The sequence below is a fragment of the Perkinsus marinus genome (assembly GCF_000006405.1).
Source record: "Perkinsus marinus ATCC 50983 genomic scaffold scf_1104296937140, whole genome shotgun sequence".
Taxonomy (NCBI): domain Eukaryota; phylum Perkinsozoa; order Perkinsida; family Perkinsidae; genus Perkinsus; species Perkinsus marinus.
This window is the reverse complement of record NW_003213889.1, coordinates 132525-146913: the sequence shown is the minus strand read 5'-3', so window position 1 is coordinate 146913 and position 14389 is coordinate 132525. Positions and strand designations below refer to the sequence as shown.

The 14389-nt window shown below is 50.2% G+C and overlaps 6 protein-coding genes across 6 annotated transcripts; 1 reads left to right on the top strand and 5 right to left on the bottom strand.

The window, feature by feature from the left end:
* Nucleotides 1–398: 398 nt before the first annotated feature.
* Nucleotides 399–979, bottom strand: Pmar_PMAR023312 (nucleoside diphosphate kinase, putative). The gene is made up of 2 exons (XM_002783147.1): nt 892–979; nt 399–843 (listed from the first exon to the last, which is right to left on the bottom strand). Exons 1-2 carry the CDS (start codon nt 972–974, stop codon nt 465–467), a joined length of 462 nt encoding a protein of 153 aa, XP_002783193.1. The 5' UTR covers nt 975–979; the 3' UTR covers nt 399–464.
* Nucleotides 980–1862: 883 nt separating this feature from the next.
* On the bottom strand, nt 1863–5269 carry Pmar_PMAR023311 (hypothetical protein; the record flags this gene model as incomplete). Its single annotated transcript, XM_002783146.1, has 5 exons — nt 1863–1898; nt 2018–3073; nt 3142–4019; nt 4062–4206; nt 4262–5269. The coding sequence occupies 5 exons, from the start codon at nt 5267–5269 to the stop codon at nt 1863–1865; spliced, it is 3123 nt and encodes a 1040-aa protein (XP_002783192.1).
* A 300-nt stretch (nt 5270–5569) lies between these two features.
* Nucleotides 5570–7372, bottom strand: Pmar_PMAR023310 (Tetracycline resistance protein, class H, putative; the record flags this gene model as incomplete). The annotated part of the gene is made up of 1 exon (XM_002783145.1): nt 5570–7372. One exon carries the CDS (start codon nt 7370–7372, stop codon nt 5570–5572), a length of 1803 nt encoding a protein of 600 aa, XP_002783191.1.
* A 569-nt stretch (nt 7373–7941) lies between these two features.
* Nucleotides 7942–10297, top strand: Pmar_PMAR023309 (hypothetical protein; the record flags this gene model as incomplete). Its single annotated transcript, XM_002783144.1, has 13 exons — nt 7942–8108; nt 8157–8250; nt 8565–8642; nt 8699–8802; nt 8848–9004; nt 9083–9182; nt 9231–9307; nt 9348–9504; nt 9551–9622; nt 9672–9769; nt 9941–10014; nt 10063–10239; nt 10285–10297. 13 exons carry the CDS (start codon nt 7942–7944, stop codon nt 10295–10297), a joined length of 1368 nt encoding a protein of 455 aa, XP_002783190.1.
* A 468-nt stretch (nt 10298–10765) lies between these two features.
* Nucleotides 10766–12900, bottom strand: Pmar_PMAR023308 (hypothetical protein; the record flags this gene model as incomplete). The annotated part of the gene is made up of 13 exons (XM_002783143.1): nt 10766–10813; nt 10859–10971; nt 11022–11050; nt 11261–11375; nt 11468–11528; nt 11587–11673; nt 11722–11850; nt 11898–12029; nt 12071–12155; nt 12203–12295; nt 12342–12423; nt 12571–12699; nt 12780–12900. The coding sequence occupies 13 exons, from the start codon at nt 12898–12900 to the stop codon at nt 10766–10768; spliced, it is 1224 nt and encodes a 407-aa protein (XP_002783189.1).
* A 144-nt stretch (nt 12901–13044) lies between these two features.
* Pmar_PMAR023307 (hypothetical protein) lies at nt 13045–14169 on the bottom strand (the record flags this gene model as incomplete). Its single annotated transcript, XM_002783142.1, has 1 exon — nt 13045–14169. One exon carries the CDS (start codon nt 14167–14169, stop codon nt 13045–13047), a length of 1125 nt encoding a protein of 374 aa, XP_002783188.1.
* Between the last annotated feature and the right edge of the window lie 220 nt (nt 14170–14389).

Genomic DNA, 14389 nt, shown 5'->3' with positions numbered 1-14389 from the left:
CATGTGCTCGCATATATAACTTTCTACTATCGACTGCACGACTTGTTAGTATTGTACGACCACCTTCCTTCCCACGCTGTTTCACATTGACAATGATTCCTCAAGCGACGACACCCAGATGCTGCCTTTCTAGAACCCAATACTACCCTTGATATGACTGAGAGAACACTGTAGTTGAGCGAAAATCATATACTGATTCCCACACTGTGCAACAATTCTCCTAACCCCGATGAACCCCGGAGAGTTGACTTCGGCCCCTTGCGGCACGAAAGAAACAGACGCCTTATTCAAAAGATATAAACACGCCACAAGAGACCCACTCGAAAGACTTGATTTTACAATCCAGGTTTTCCGTTAGGATCGGACATTACACTAAACAACACAAAACAGATACGAGCGAGAGGAAACCATCCCAACACTTAGAAAAATGCTCGACAGTGATACAGTCTCCACCCTTCCTAGGTTTAACCCTCATAGACCCACTGGTAGTCGCATTTCTTCCACTCGTTGACGCCTTCAGGGAACCACAAAGCGATTTCCTTAGCGGCCGAATCGGGACTATCAGAGCCGTGGATAAGGTTCCTGCCAACCTCAAGGCCAAAGTCGCCTCTGATTGTACCAGGAGCAGACTCTGAGGGCTTGGTAGCACCCAGAAGTCTACGGCCCTCTGCAGCAGCGTCAAGACCTTCCCATACCATAGCGACAACAGGGGCAGTTTGCATGTACTTGACAAGACCAGCGAAGAAAGGCTTATCGGACAGGTCAGCATAGTGCTTCTTGAAGTGCTCCTCGCTGGGACTGCACATCTTCATAGCGACCAACTTGAAGCCCTTATTCTCGAACCTAAGACAAGTGCATAAACTCTACAACCAAAACTCAGGAAAAGCCCACCTCTGAATGATTCGGCCGACGAGCCCACGCTGGACGCCATCAGGCTTGACCATAATGAAAGTGCGATCAGTACGAGTAGCCATTGTCGAAAAACCCTAGAGGAAAACTACAAAGTTGCAATATAGGAAATTGATCATGTTGCCCTTCCTAGCCAAAGATGCTTTTGAATTCTCGCTACGCCATTGTGATCGATTCACAGCGCAGTACCAAACACCACACTCCAGAGAAGCTATGGCAAACGTTCAGTGGTGGAAACGATCAATCAATGCTGTTGTGGACTCGGAGAGCCTCGTGAAAACATCCAGCTGACCAGTTGGCTCCAAATACCATCCAAATGGGCCTCCAGTCGATACGGCGGTCGCTGCATATCCCCTACTATCTCGCTGAGATGGGCAGCTCTCTTGTCATGTAGGCTCGTCACATGGACCACATCCCAACCATGCCAGTTTACAATGTTATTATAGCTAACAGTAAATGTCAACTTAGCCGATCGCAGTATATGAGATTGGTTTGGCATATTCAATCGAACAGTAAGATTAAGAAGCATGACGAAGGAGTTGGTGGCATTTGGTGGTCGGGGCGTACTCAAATCCTGCCAGTCGATTTGCCATTGACACGAGGCCGATTTGGTCAAGTCGATCTGCCGCAGAGTCTCACGGTCCCGTCGTTCCTTCCGAACCAATGCTGCCACCTCACACACAGCGACCCATGGCACACCTGGCCGCAACAATTTCAATATGTAGCTCGGTGCTGCGATCACTGTAGGTGTTCGACATAAATCAGTAAACTCTTCCACCAACACAGAGGAAGCCACCAAATACCGATTGAGAAGCTGCGTCTCTGGCCGTCCGGGGACCTTGTCAATATTCAACTTCAATTGGAAGGTCCTGCTGGCCCCATCGGCATACAGTACAACCCGACACACCACACTACCCTCGAAGGTGTTCCACGACAGAACCCTCCAAGGCTCGCTATCTGGTGCCGAGTCGGCAGACATCCGATCCTCCCTAGGGCAATCGGTGGGCAGCACACCATTTGCGATGGTCGTAATGATATGACAGTACCAACAATAGACTCCCAATGGCTCCAGGATGCCACTGTATAATTTGCCAGGCTGAAATCGTACCCGAAACTCAGTGTCCCGCAGAGGTAGGAAGTGATCACTGACAACACCAGCCTTCGTTGCCGTTACCATCCGGAAGAACCTCTCAGGTGCCGGCAGAGGCACCAAGGGCTGCTTATATCGGTTATTGGTCCGAACTGCCAAGTACCCACCCAGCATTGCAGTGAACTCAAATAGGTAAGTACGGCCATATACCATGTCCAAGGCCATCTGATTCCTCGGCCATAGTTCCCACATTGGCATCGGGAGGCCGTCAGCCAGACCAGGAGGCCTTACCCCCGTCCCTATCGCTTCTGCCTTCGACGGTACAGCGGCAAGCCCATATTGAGTGGCCCTGCACAGTTCTATATAGGCTGCCAAACGGGCCAGTGGACCGGCAAAGTCACCCGCAGTGGCAGTCACCATCTGCAGGTTGGCAAACAGCTCCAACTGAGGCACTACACAATCTGTCAACGACGGTTGGATCCACTTGAGGTTCACGCCCAGACCTTCAGTGCAGCAATCCAATGCTGGTCGTAAGGACCTCCCAACGTCGGACAGGAACACTTCAAAGACATCATCCTCCGTCCCACAGGTCGGCGAGAGTGACAGGCGTATAGCCTCTAGGTCGGCCGAGACTAACTGCATGCCCTCATGGTACCGAGCTACCATCCTCGCCTGGTAGATCCACTCAGCCATTCGAACCAACTGGTGCAGATCTCGACCAAGGGCCCCGAGTGTGCCATACTCAATGACCAAACCAGTAGCGACGAGGCCACCAGCAGGGGCAGCCGAATAGCTCCGTAGAACGGCCCTCGCCCCGGACAGCATCCGAATCACTTGATTGGAAACTGGTGTATCATCACCAGGCGGTGGGGACTCCCAGTCATCCGACAAGAACGCTGCCGTTGTCGGAGCGGGGGTCTGGGGGGCAATGACGTGCATGTTATTGAGAGAATCGTTATTGGCAGCAGCTGCCATCTTAGAGGGCCACGATGGGGGCTCGGCATCAGGGGCGGAGGCATCTTGCATGACTATAAGGGAACCAGGGATCAACGACAGGCGGATCCTCCAGGGTACCTAAGTCGTGGAAATTAACGAGCGTGGAAACGTCGATTCCCAGTGCCCCACACTCCTGCCCTCATTACCTCCTCATCGTCACTGATAAATACGTGTACTGTTGGTTCTGCCACACAAGCTAAGTTGGGAGGCTCCAACTGTTGGCCTTCCTCAACAGTCTCTGGAGTCCCTCCCGAGGACAGCAGGCTCTCGTCATCATCATCATCAGGCGAGTCCTCTACGTCCGGTGACGACTCCTGCTCCACGAGAGGCTGGCCCCCGATGACCTTGTCGTTCCTCCTCCACACAAACATATGCCCATACACGTTGCCTTCGCCATCACCAGTATCTGGTCTCTTCACTGGGGGCCAGGAGAGCTCCAATGAGAACTCATCCGGGGGCAACAGTTTCCGTAGAGTCGACCCAACTGATGCCAGAATACGCAGTGGCCTCGCGTAGCCCTTATGGTATCGCCCTGCTGAGTATATAGTCTGGCTGGCTGCTGTGAAAACATCCCGGTTGTGGTCGGCCGATCCCACGTTGATCAGGCGGGGATTCACAGTCATACCGATGAACCCCACCGAGGGCGGGTCGTCGTTGAGTGGAGGGAACGAATAGAGCATCGTGAGGAATACCCCAGGGACCTCAGCAACAGCATAGGCCGCGCGGAAATCGCAGGCATCTCTAGTCTGCTGTACAGTGCGGTAAACGTCGGTGGGCTCTGTTGGTAACAGCTCACTCTCAGGAGGCGAGGCGAAACCGTAGGGCCATGCAACTCGGTGCCAGCCGTTGACCTCGGCCTTATGGTCCGAAGATTCAACGTTAGCAAGGAAGGGCAGTTGCCGATCAAGTAGGGCCAGGGCGTGTGATAAAGAAGTAACAACAAGAGGGTCCACCGAGGGCAACAAGGGTGACTCCACTACTAAACGGCCAGTCTTATCCAAGGAGACAACAGCACACAAACTCCCTGATGGCCGTCGCAAAACCAACGACCATGACGTCTCATCACCATCATTAGTCTGCCGTAAACTCGCACTGTTGTTGCCTCTTAGTGAGCCTTTCAACGACATCAGAGTCTGCCGTTGAACAAGACCAAAGGCTAGGTCCACACAACGGGGCAGGTCACTAGCTGGGAGGTAGTCAGCCGGGAGCACCTAAGTAACCACGCCATCTAACATGAGCAGCAGCCTCTCGTTCTACTACTACTACCTCTAGTTGGTCCGGACAGAGCCAGTCCCCCATGAGGCTCGCCTTGACCCCGGAGTCCCCTGCGGACCAAACTATCATTGGCGACCACTTCCCCGCCTGGCTCGTGGTCACCACCGCACCCGGGCACAGCTTCACTTCCATCCTCTTTACGAAATTCTCCATCTCGGTCGAATCGTCCCCAACCTTTTCCACACCCCATATGGGCCCTTCCGGTGAGGAGCTCATCAGATCCCTTGCCTGCTGAAGGAGACTCCTCAACTGCAACTGAGCGGCCATCCTCGCCACACACGTGTACATCACTCTCAGGCCATTTTCATCGCTCTTCTCCCGAACCAGCTGATCCATCACCGCCTGCAATACGATGCGACATGCCGTCCTCCGTTTCCGATGTACACGTACGTCCAATATCGTCCAAGAGGACAAATCGTAAATAGCCCGAACCGAGAACCCACCAGTGCGAGAGGCCAGCAGTATGGTGTCAGTATGAGAGTCTACCGAGAATAGCGCCCCTTCCGGGAGTCTAGCTTGTACGTTATATAGGCTCAGCTGGTGATGAAGGTACTCCTGGGCTTGGCTCCGCGCCTCTGGATTCATCGTTAACGAAGATGACACCACATAGGGTTTCCCTATACTACCCACTAGATCAGCCGTCAACTCTGGTAGGAAGTTCCTATCACCTCCCATAAGTACCGTAGCAGCATCTCGTACATTCCACTGCTGGTCTCTGGCTTGGCCCCTGGTCCACAGCCTCAACGGTACCATTTCCTCCCCTATACGCTCATTCAGATGGACTTTATTATCGTAGTCCAGCTGTTTACGCCGGCCTTCCGCCAACGCTCGAGCCCCACCATGAGCACCCAGGAAATACCCACAGGCCACATGCAGTGCAATTGCACGTTCCCGAAGGCGCCTCACTGCGGTCCACACTGTCGTAGGGTTTTCCGACTCCAAAGCCTGTTGTAGCTCTCCCAGACTGGTGTCCGCTACTCCTTCCACCAAGGCCCACATTGGCAATAGAGCCGATACCGAGGAACTGGACGGTTCTCCTCCTCCGCCTCCGTCATTAACCTTGGAGGCTGGATCCATTGAAATTGAACGCCCTAGGCCAGATCCATCAACACTCTGACACGCACATGGCTAGAACGCAACAGGAAAAACAAGTTAGATGATAATAGTACTAAGAACAGATCTCAAAAATTATGACAGAAAATTGGCTTCAAGAGCTTCGCCGGGTAAGCCAATAGTACGTTGAGTATTAAACAGAATTGAAATTCAACTTTTCACTTACATGCTTCGTCCCCTCAACCGCTATCGATCTTTTTTGAATTTGCTGAGTTGCCGCTTCTCCCATTCTGACACTATTTCCAAGTGCTTCTGCATGACCCATGTGACGTCCTCGTATCTATCTTGTTCAGGGGCCTCTCTTATCGGCGGAAAGGCACTACCAACCTGGGCCAGTATCCATTCATAATAGTGAGGCCAGCGATTCCAGTTATTCCTGTCAAGTATGGCACTCACATCACAACCCAGTCTCCAAATATCTTCGTCGCTATGAGGGCTAGTACCCATTTTGAGATCTGATAAACTGAGGGCTCTCGTGATCCTCAGCGCTTCCTCAACAGCTGCGTCCTCTCTATGGGCGACCCCTTTTCGGTGCTTGATGTGAGCCGCCAGCTTCATACGGCACTCTCTCATACCCTGTAGATCAGCAAGCTCCTCATAGAGGTTTTCTATCTGCTCATCCGTGAGGTCCTCCTCGGCCCTTCTAGCTACCCTCGTCATCAACAACGGAATGAGGCGCCATGTAAATAGCATGCACACAGCACCAAGAGCAGCTACACCAGAGACTACCGCGAATGCCGTGATGTGTTCTGAATCCGCATCCCAGAGCACTCCTGCGATCAACGGGCCGACCGCCCCAGCCAGCAGCATAGAGGCGAGTACAATACCATTGACCAAACCTCGCCTCGGAGCTGGCGCTATTACCTTCGCCATTACCGGGACCGAGGAGTATACCATGGAATTACCGAAGTTGAGCAAATACGACGTGAAAATTACACCATAGACGTTACCGAGCAAAGGCAGTATGAACATAGTGGCATGTCCCAGCATTCCGATCATGGCCAGAATAGACATGGGAACGCGCTTCGACAGTGGCAGGAATACCAAAAATAGAGTTAAGGATGTGGGTATAGCTTGAGAACCTAGGATAAGGCCTACCGTATTCAACGGCGTCCCGTAGACCTGATTCAGCAACCAAGGTAACGTCGTGATGATACTGATGTTACCATACTGGACACATGCCCCTGTTAGAGCGATCAATGTTAGAGTCACGATGAAAAGAGGTGTACGCATTATACTGGTGCCCATTCTAACACCACCATTGGCCACTCCTCCACTATCGACAACCGTACTGCCCTTCTTTAGGGACTCCCTGAGGAAAATAAAGGCCAAACATGCCATGATAAAGGTGATACCAGCAGAGAAGAAGACTGGTAGTCGCCAAGTGATGGTCCCCATACTGCCCCCTAGCAAAGGCATCAAGGCGCCTATGGCAACCATCGCCCCCGCCAGAGACGAATACAGCGGCATTTTCTCTGGTGGAGCGATGTCCCCTAGATATGAGAAGGTCACAGGTCTCGTCCCAGTCGTCAAGCCGTTACACAGTCGCAAAACTGCGAACATCCAATACGAGTTGGAAAAGCCTTGTATAAGGTAGACCAGTGATGTCAACGAATAGGCTAGGATGAATACCGGCCTCCGGCCCACTCGATCCGAGAGGGGGCCCATTATCATCACAGAGATAAACTGACCAAGGCCGTACATCGCCATCAACCACGACGCTGCAAAGGCGTCATCAGAGAACCCACCACTGCCCAGTTGGTCAACTATGGTAGAGAGAAGAGGCGCCAATAGGGTATAACCCATGAAGTCTATGATGACCGACACGTACACTATGAACAGGTCGAGGAAAAAGCGAACACCCTTGTCGGAGCGAGTCAACGAGGTAAATGCTAGCCTCCGTGCTGGACGCTCTCGTGTATCATCGAATGAAAGCTCCGCGGTGATCACTTGAGAGACGTTCGAACCGGTGACGCCATTGGTAGACATTATAGTGAGTAAAAACTACATCAAAAAGAATTACATTCGAATCGACGGACCCAGAGAGCGAACCCAATGAGCTGACTCAGAATGTGCTCAGCGATCATCTGAGGCTTTTACCAGGCGGCTGGGCGTTTTAAGATGCGAGCGTTACGACGTTACAAGGCGTCTCCAAATTATGTTTGCCACCTAAGCCTAGGTATTCAACGGAAAGAGAAGCTCTACTGGGGCACAAACTCGGGGTTACTCTTCCAGTACAGCAGCCTCGTCTACAGAAAAAAGTTCTCTCCCAAATAAAATTTCAGAACTACGTCCCGCGCGAGCAAAACAAGGATGTGATACAGTTACTGTATCACCCCACTGTACTACAGAAGTGAATGAGGGTCCCGAGGGTAACCCTCGCGGCTCCCTAGACTAACCGTAGGGCTCGAGGTGTTCGAATGCATTAGAGAGCCCGAATCGAACGACCCGACTGGCATCGTGATGAAAATGTCACGCGCCACGAAATTACAAAAAAACTTCACGCGCCACGAAATTCCACCCTTATCTCACGTCCAAGCCAATAGCTTCTATTAACGATGACGGCACTACCATCTCCTTCTGACTCTCCCATGAGCATTCATAACGATGAGGATATAACTGGTATCGAAAGAGGCGACGCTGTAAGACTTGTTGACCTACGCGACTATCCTGGGCTAGACGGCCAAACTGGTAGGATAGTCAGATTCGACCAATTATCACAGAGGTAGGAGGGACCCGACTTGAAGATATTTCCATACTACTTCCCCTATAGGTATGATGTGAGACTGGATGAAACCAACGTGACGAAGCGAGTCAGAGGGCCCAACCTACGACGTCTTCTCACAGGCTGCGTCGTCGAACTGCAAGTACTGTTCGTGGGGACTCTTCCTTATAGGTCATCATCGAAATAAAAGGTTTGTAGTCTTGGGTTTGGGCGTTTCAGGATACTTGAGCCTATCACCCTCCGTGAAAAGGACTAACACATGAGCTCTCTATGGACCATGTACGCTTACCTCTATCGTGGGGCGTAGTTCACCATCGTAACGGCCCTTACCATTGATATTCATCTAGTAGATACCAATTGGCATCCAGTGTATTGCCGTCATTGAATACTCTTATCATCGTTTTCTTTACTCACCATAGAGCTCGCATTTTGCCCTTCGGGGTCTCCTTTCTTCAGGGCCTCATCGCCGCCTATAAACTCAATGGTAGTATCGGTGAATGTAAGGACTTCGACAAGCAGCTACAGCGTTACGTTGTAAGCAACAACATCATCATCATCAACCACATCCGATGGACTTCCTCCTCGCTTAGGTTCTCTTAGATGGTGATGTCACGAAGAAAGTTAAACCCGAGAATGTAAAGGTGCTAACAAGCTATCGCAACAGCCAAATCGTCCCGACTCTACAGCAAATACGGTAAGACAGGAATCGTCACCTCTGTTGTGATTCGTTTCCTTTTAGGAGCATAAGAGACAATCGGGTCTCCGTTTCGTTGTCGTATCTCGAGCAGTGGCAGTTGTGTCCGATGCCATGTGTGCTGTCGAGCAAACATCTCACTAATTGGGAGGATATAAAAGGAGATCGGAGAGACAGGGATGAATACTTAGCCAAGAAGCTGGTAGTACAACTCAAGGGAAAATGAATCTTTGAATTCTTCGCGCTGCGCGCATATCATACCGAAAGTGATTATGTTCAGTGTTCGGCCTCGTCTCTTCCGAAGGACTTTGTAGACTCCAACGTCTTCTACGTATCTTATCCTCGGACACAGCTCAATCCGGATCCCCTTTTTATGCCTGGTAATGGCTTCTTCCACTCACTTGGTCTAGGAGCATGCACGTATGTAGATAATCAAGCTGAAGTCAGTCACACATCTGATGATGGGTCGGCCAGTGTGGATCCCTTCGACGAGGATGCCCCGCTGGTAATAATAGTCATCCATTTTGTTCGTAACTATCATGCAGTTGCTCGAAGATCGATCATCTCATAAGAGGAAGCGATCCCCCGATCGGAAAGTAGATAGTGATAAAAGATCACGGACTGACGGTAGTGACAGAGGTTCGCGGGATGATGACCGTCACGGCACGTCGGACCGGCGGCGCTCAGCCGAGTATGATAGAGGTAATTTTACTATGCACGCACTCAATCTATCTTTCGTACTGTCCAGACACCCGACCGCTTTCGGCGGCTATCCCAATGTTGGCCTCCTTAGGTCGCTGGTGTGGAAAATCTAAAGATGGTGAGAAATATGAATTGCTCCGCTCCGCTCATTTTGCGTGGGTTCTCAGTATCTCACGATCTGCGTCGGCGAACGTACTTCATGCTGCCTGGACACTTGACGAAGTTCCAGTCAATGAAGGGACCGAGAGACGCCGGTGCCAACGGAGTGAGTGCTAACCGACGAGTAGCGTCCTATCGAGATCCTCGTACAGATACCAACGTACATTGCCCTCTGCCATGCAGTGGTTCTAGTGACAAATTCATCCGACGATGTGGACCTGACAGGACCTCAGGTAGAAGACCAGGGAAATTTGATGTTAGAGCTTATCTTAATCAGCGCGTTGAAGTGCTCGCGGCCCATGCCATCAACAAGACGGTGTATGTGCTCGACTCGAAGAAGGGGTTGAGAAAGTGATATACTCAGGCGCTGTAAACCCAGTACGACGTGCTCGTCATTAGGTTGCCGAACAAGAGCTCTAATGGTCTCCTATCCGATCGGATTCGCCGTATTGTTATGCATAAGCCGATTGATGGTCTAGTTGACGAGACTGATGGGAGTGGCGATAAAATTCGGGAATTTACGGAGGTCTTGGATCCCAATGGTGATATCAAGTGGGGGAAAAAGGCCCATAAAGGGTAAGCATTCGGTTGTGGGTTGATGAACGAAGCCTTGCTATGCAGGTACTCGATATGAGTGATAGAATAGTAGTAGTCCAGTAATAGCATATTGTATGATTAGTACGCCATTCCCGGTACTGTTGTGTTCCAGTTGAGTACATGAGTAGCAATTATACTTGCAATATGTGTCACAGTAGCGAACTACAATACACACTGTAGTGGCATGCTACGGAAGCAGTAGTTATGTATGAGAGATGAAATGCTTACACTCAGGGCACACAGTCGATACATCAGAGAGTCTTACATGCCCGCTATGAATCACAGCTAAGAGTGGTGACCAGGAAGTGGCTCTGATTTTCTCACAAACTACTGTAATGACGTGATCACCACAAGTAAGGCATGTCGCATTACCTCATACCTCCAATTCGTCTATATCTACTCGAAACGACCAATCTGACCTTGTCACGACTGAGGACGACCGCATTCACTCGACCACTCGGCAACAACACAAGGCGGAAAAATGATGAAACTACTCGATAAAACATCACATTTGATTGATAGTCCAGTTCTCGCGGGCACGCTTCTTGGGTTTCTGAACAATACCAACATTACGATGGCAAAAGTGATGAGGACCTACCACACCATTGATCTTCCGTGCTGCACTTAAATTATCACTAACCTGCTTCGCGTACCAGATGTAATAGGCTATTCCGAGAAGGACCCAGAAGGCAGCAAATATCATATAATAACCTACCGAAACGAACTCGCATCCTTTTATGCATGAGTTCAGATCAACCTACTTGTATCTTCCATGGCGAATCTATTGAACCTGTAATCTCTCAGATTCAAAAACTGCGAAAAAAGGATAACTCGATATTGAGCGCAAGACCATCAAAACAACTCAAGATTGACTAACACAGAAACGCACAGTCAGGTTTCCCGCTACGACATCTGAATCTCAAATGGGGGATTCCAACCAGTTGCCATGTACCTAGAACAGCGCCAAACTAACAATAAGGGCTTGGATCGCTCCGCCTACCCAAGGATGATAGTCCCTGCTATACCAGCGAACGCAGCACGCTGCCACCACATAGCAGACTGCTCGTAATCTTCAGGATGAGCCACGTCGTCTGGATACCCCTGGGGCTCGGCGCCTGAGATACAGCAGCTAACTTTACTAGGTCTACACCCATTCAAGGACGGGTGCCCTGACGGCGCGCCACGAAACTCCCGATCTCAACCTTACAGGTAGAATCATGACTATCCGAGCGGTCTCGCTCCTCTGCTTTCACACCAAATCCCCATATCTGATAGATGTGGAGAATGCACAACAACGCTAGCAATTAGCGCTAGTGAAATGCCCACCTCGAACCACGACTTGTGCTCGAGAACATCTATCGTAACATTGAGGAAATTGCGCCCACCGTGGAAGACAGACACCCTCCCCTCGATCTGACAGAGAAGTGGTAACGGTATGTATATATATGTGTTGTATATAACCTTTCGACAGAAGTCATGAAGTCCTTGCCACCGTTGGTCCTGCAGGAGTAGCCTCAGTTTCTTCTCCACACGAGGCAACGGTATAGACAATAGAACTGCCAAGTAACCGAACGCTTCGCTGACTACGAGCTGAAGACACTAGCACTGCCGAGACTCTCGAACTGAACTAATGGTACCTTCGAGGGCGTCCATGTGCAATCACCATTCATCCCTCCGTTACAATGGCCATTACCATCACCGTGCTCCGTGGAGTCTAGCAGAGTGCCATAATCGAGGGATAGAGCCCAACGACTAAGGCGATTGAGTATCTGGACGACGTAGTTCATATAACCACCTATTATGCACTTACCTGCTCGAGACGCTCCACACACACAGACATGTTTGGAATGCCGCTATGTCTAGATCGGGCCGTTCGCTCGGACGAACTGGTTAACCTAACAGAAGGACTCCTCGGACAGATCTCCTCAAAGAAAGAGATTACATAAAGTTCCGCAGGATGAAGTTATGAACAGTCGTAGCGTATACTTCCCGAGTATAGTTCTCAAATACGGTGTCATTAGCCCACAGTATGTATCTGGGAGGACGTGTTCATGTGTGCACTTATATGCTGTGGGACTCACTCCAGGCATCGTGCAAATTCGACTTCTAAATATGCAGAGAAGGCGGCATCTTTCGGAGGAATAGGACCGTCTTGGAGGAAAACTAGAGCGAGGAACAACGATATGAGACACATAGACCATCGCGATATTCTAGAATTACTATGAGCACATTAGCAATGACAAGTGCTTGGCGCAGAACAGTCTTCCACGACCCAATAGCTCGAAGTTTCTCAACCTCTGCCCTTATTACGCGACATGGCCTCCAACAGATCCCTTCCTCGCACTATATCCCCAACAGCATACAAACCTTGATCATTAGGAGCTTCCCGAATGCAGGCAGCGGGAAGATCCCCAAGCCACGCCGTCGAAGGGAACGAGCCTGACAGACAACGCAGTGAACATAGCGAAATACTGTGAGTTCCTTAGTTTTGAGCTAATCTTAATGTCTTGCATTATTACATCGAGTGAAGGTGATGAAGTCTGTTCCTTTATGTTCGTTGACAAGCTCGGCAAGGCACCGAGCCGCTACTGCCGTTGGATCTAGGTCCCCACCAATAGTGTCGAAATAAACAACGTCCATGAGCGTGAAGGTGTACGAAAAAATACTGAGACGACTGCCCCGTCTGCAACTCCTACTTCACGCAACACTTCACCGGAGTCACTAGAGCTAAATGGTATGTGAGAGAAAATAGTGCTACGCAATACTACTTATACGAATCCTACCTCAATGAGAATCAAATCCATCTTTAGTAACGAACGCCACAGTGTTGTCATCCCAAGACTCCTCAACACCACCGTTAACTACTGATCCACCACCACCACAGAATGGCTGAAGGCAGCCGCATCCCGAACGATGAACAGGAGTACTTTGTTGAAGGAACTGAGATGCAACTCTTTGCTGGACTGGATTGACCCTGCCTGCCACACCCACCCCGCGACAATTTCGCGACTTCTTGGTCGTTGGCGTTGAAGAAGAACTATTAACATGAAAGCTGCCCAATTTGATCGCACCATCCTCCCAAGAGTCATTAACGGCTTTATACTGAGTCACGGAGTTCATAACGGGAGGCTCCGTCCGATGACTCCTAGAGAAATTAGCAGCTCTCGTAGGATGCATGTATGGACCTGTTGGGTGCTTCCTCGGACCTGTGCCATAACTGGGCCTTGATACTCGGTAAGGTCTCGCTGCTTTACCTCCAAAGTGTTTCATGACGTGAGGCTCAGTGACAGTACCAGGAATAGCACTAGCGTCCTGTTGATTATCGAGATGATAGCCACTGAACCCAACAGGGATAACCTCGTCGTCCTTTGCATCGTTGTCGTCACCATTCAAGTCCTCATCAATATCCATTGCAGATCGAGGCATGGGAGCGGATAAGACTGGAGTAAATTCACCATCAGCTGACATGCTGTAATAACAATGGTTTTTCATCCCTTCGTTCAAGAACCATTTCAGCGTTTCCTTGTCATCTTGCAACCGTTCAACCCAATCCCTGTAGTTATCATTGTCAACGAACTGAGCATCGTTTACCATGGCCAGTCGAATAGTGAGCAAGTCGTCCAAATCCTTCATACCGTCTCTTGGGGGAGCCTTAGACAAACTATCTTTCAGCTCCAAGGGTACATCCGGGTTATGCCTCAGCAAGGACTCGTTAACAGCGACCAGACACCTCTCAATGCCGCGTATTTTATAATAGTGCCAGGCCGACAGTACTCCTCGCCAATCGAACGTACTAGATCGACCAAGACATGCACTCCCGTAGGCGAAGCCGAGGTTAGCGGCATTGAGGACTATTTCGGCACGACCAACATCATGAGAGGGGTGGGGAGGGTATGATGACGAGTCCATTCACAACTTGGGCACATACCAATCAACTTAGAAATTTGGAGTGACCATGTATAGTTTGGCATCCACGTAACAATCCCTTGAAGCTTTCAGACATGAAGCATTTCCCTTTGATACCAGGGCGCGCGCGAGAATTCAGTGGTCTGCGCATAAGGAAGAAGTTGAGTTGTGATAAACTGTATAATGCAATCTGTATTCTCGTGGCGATGTTGTGCTTACATGG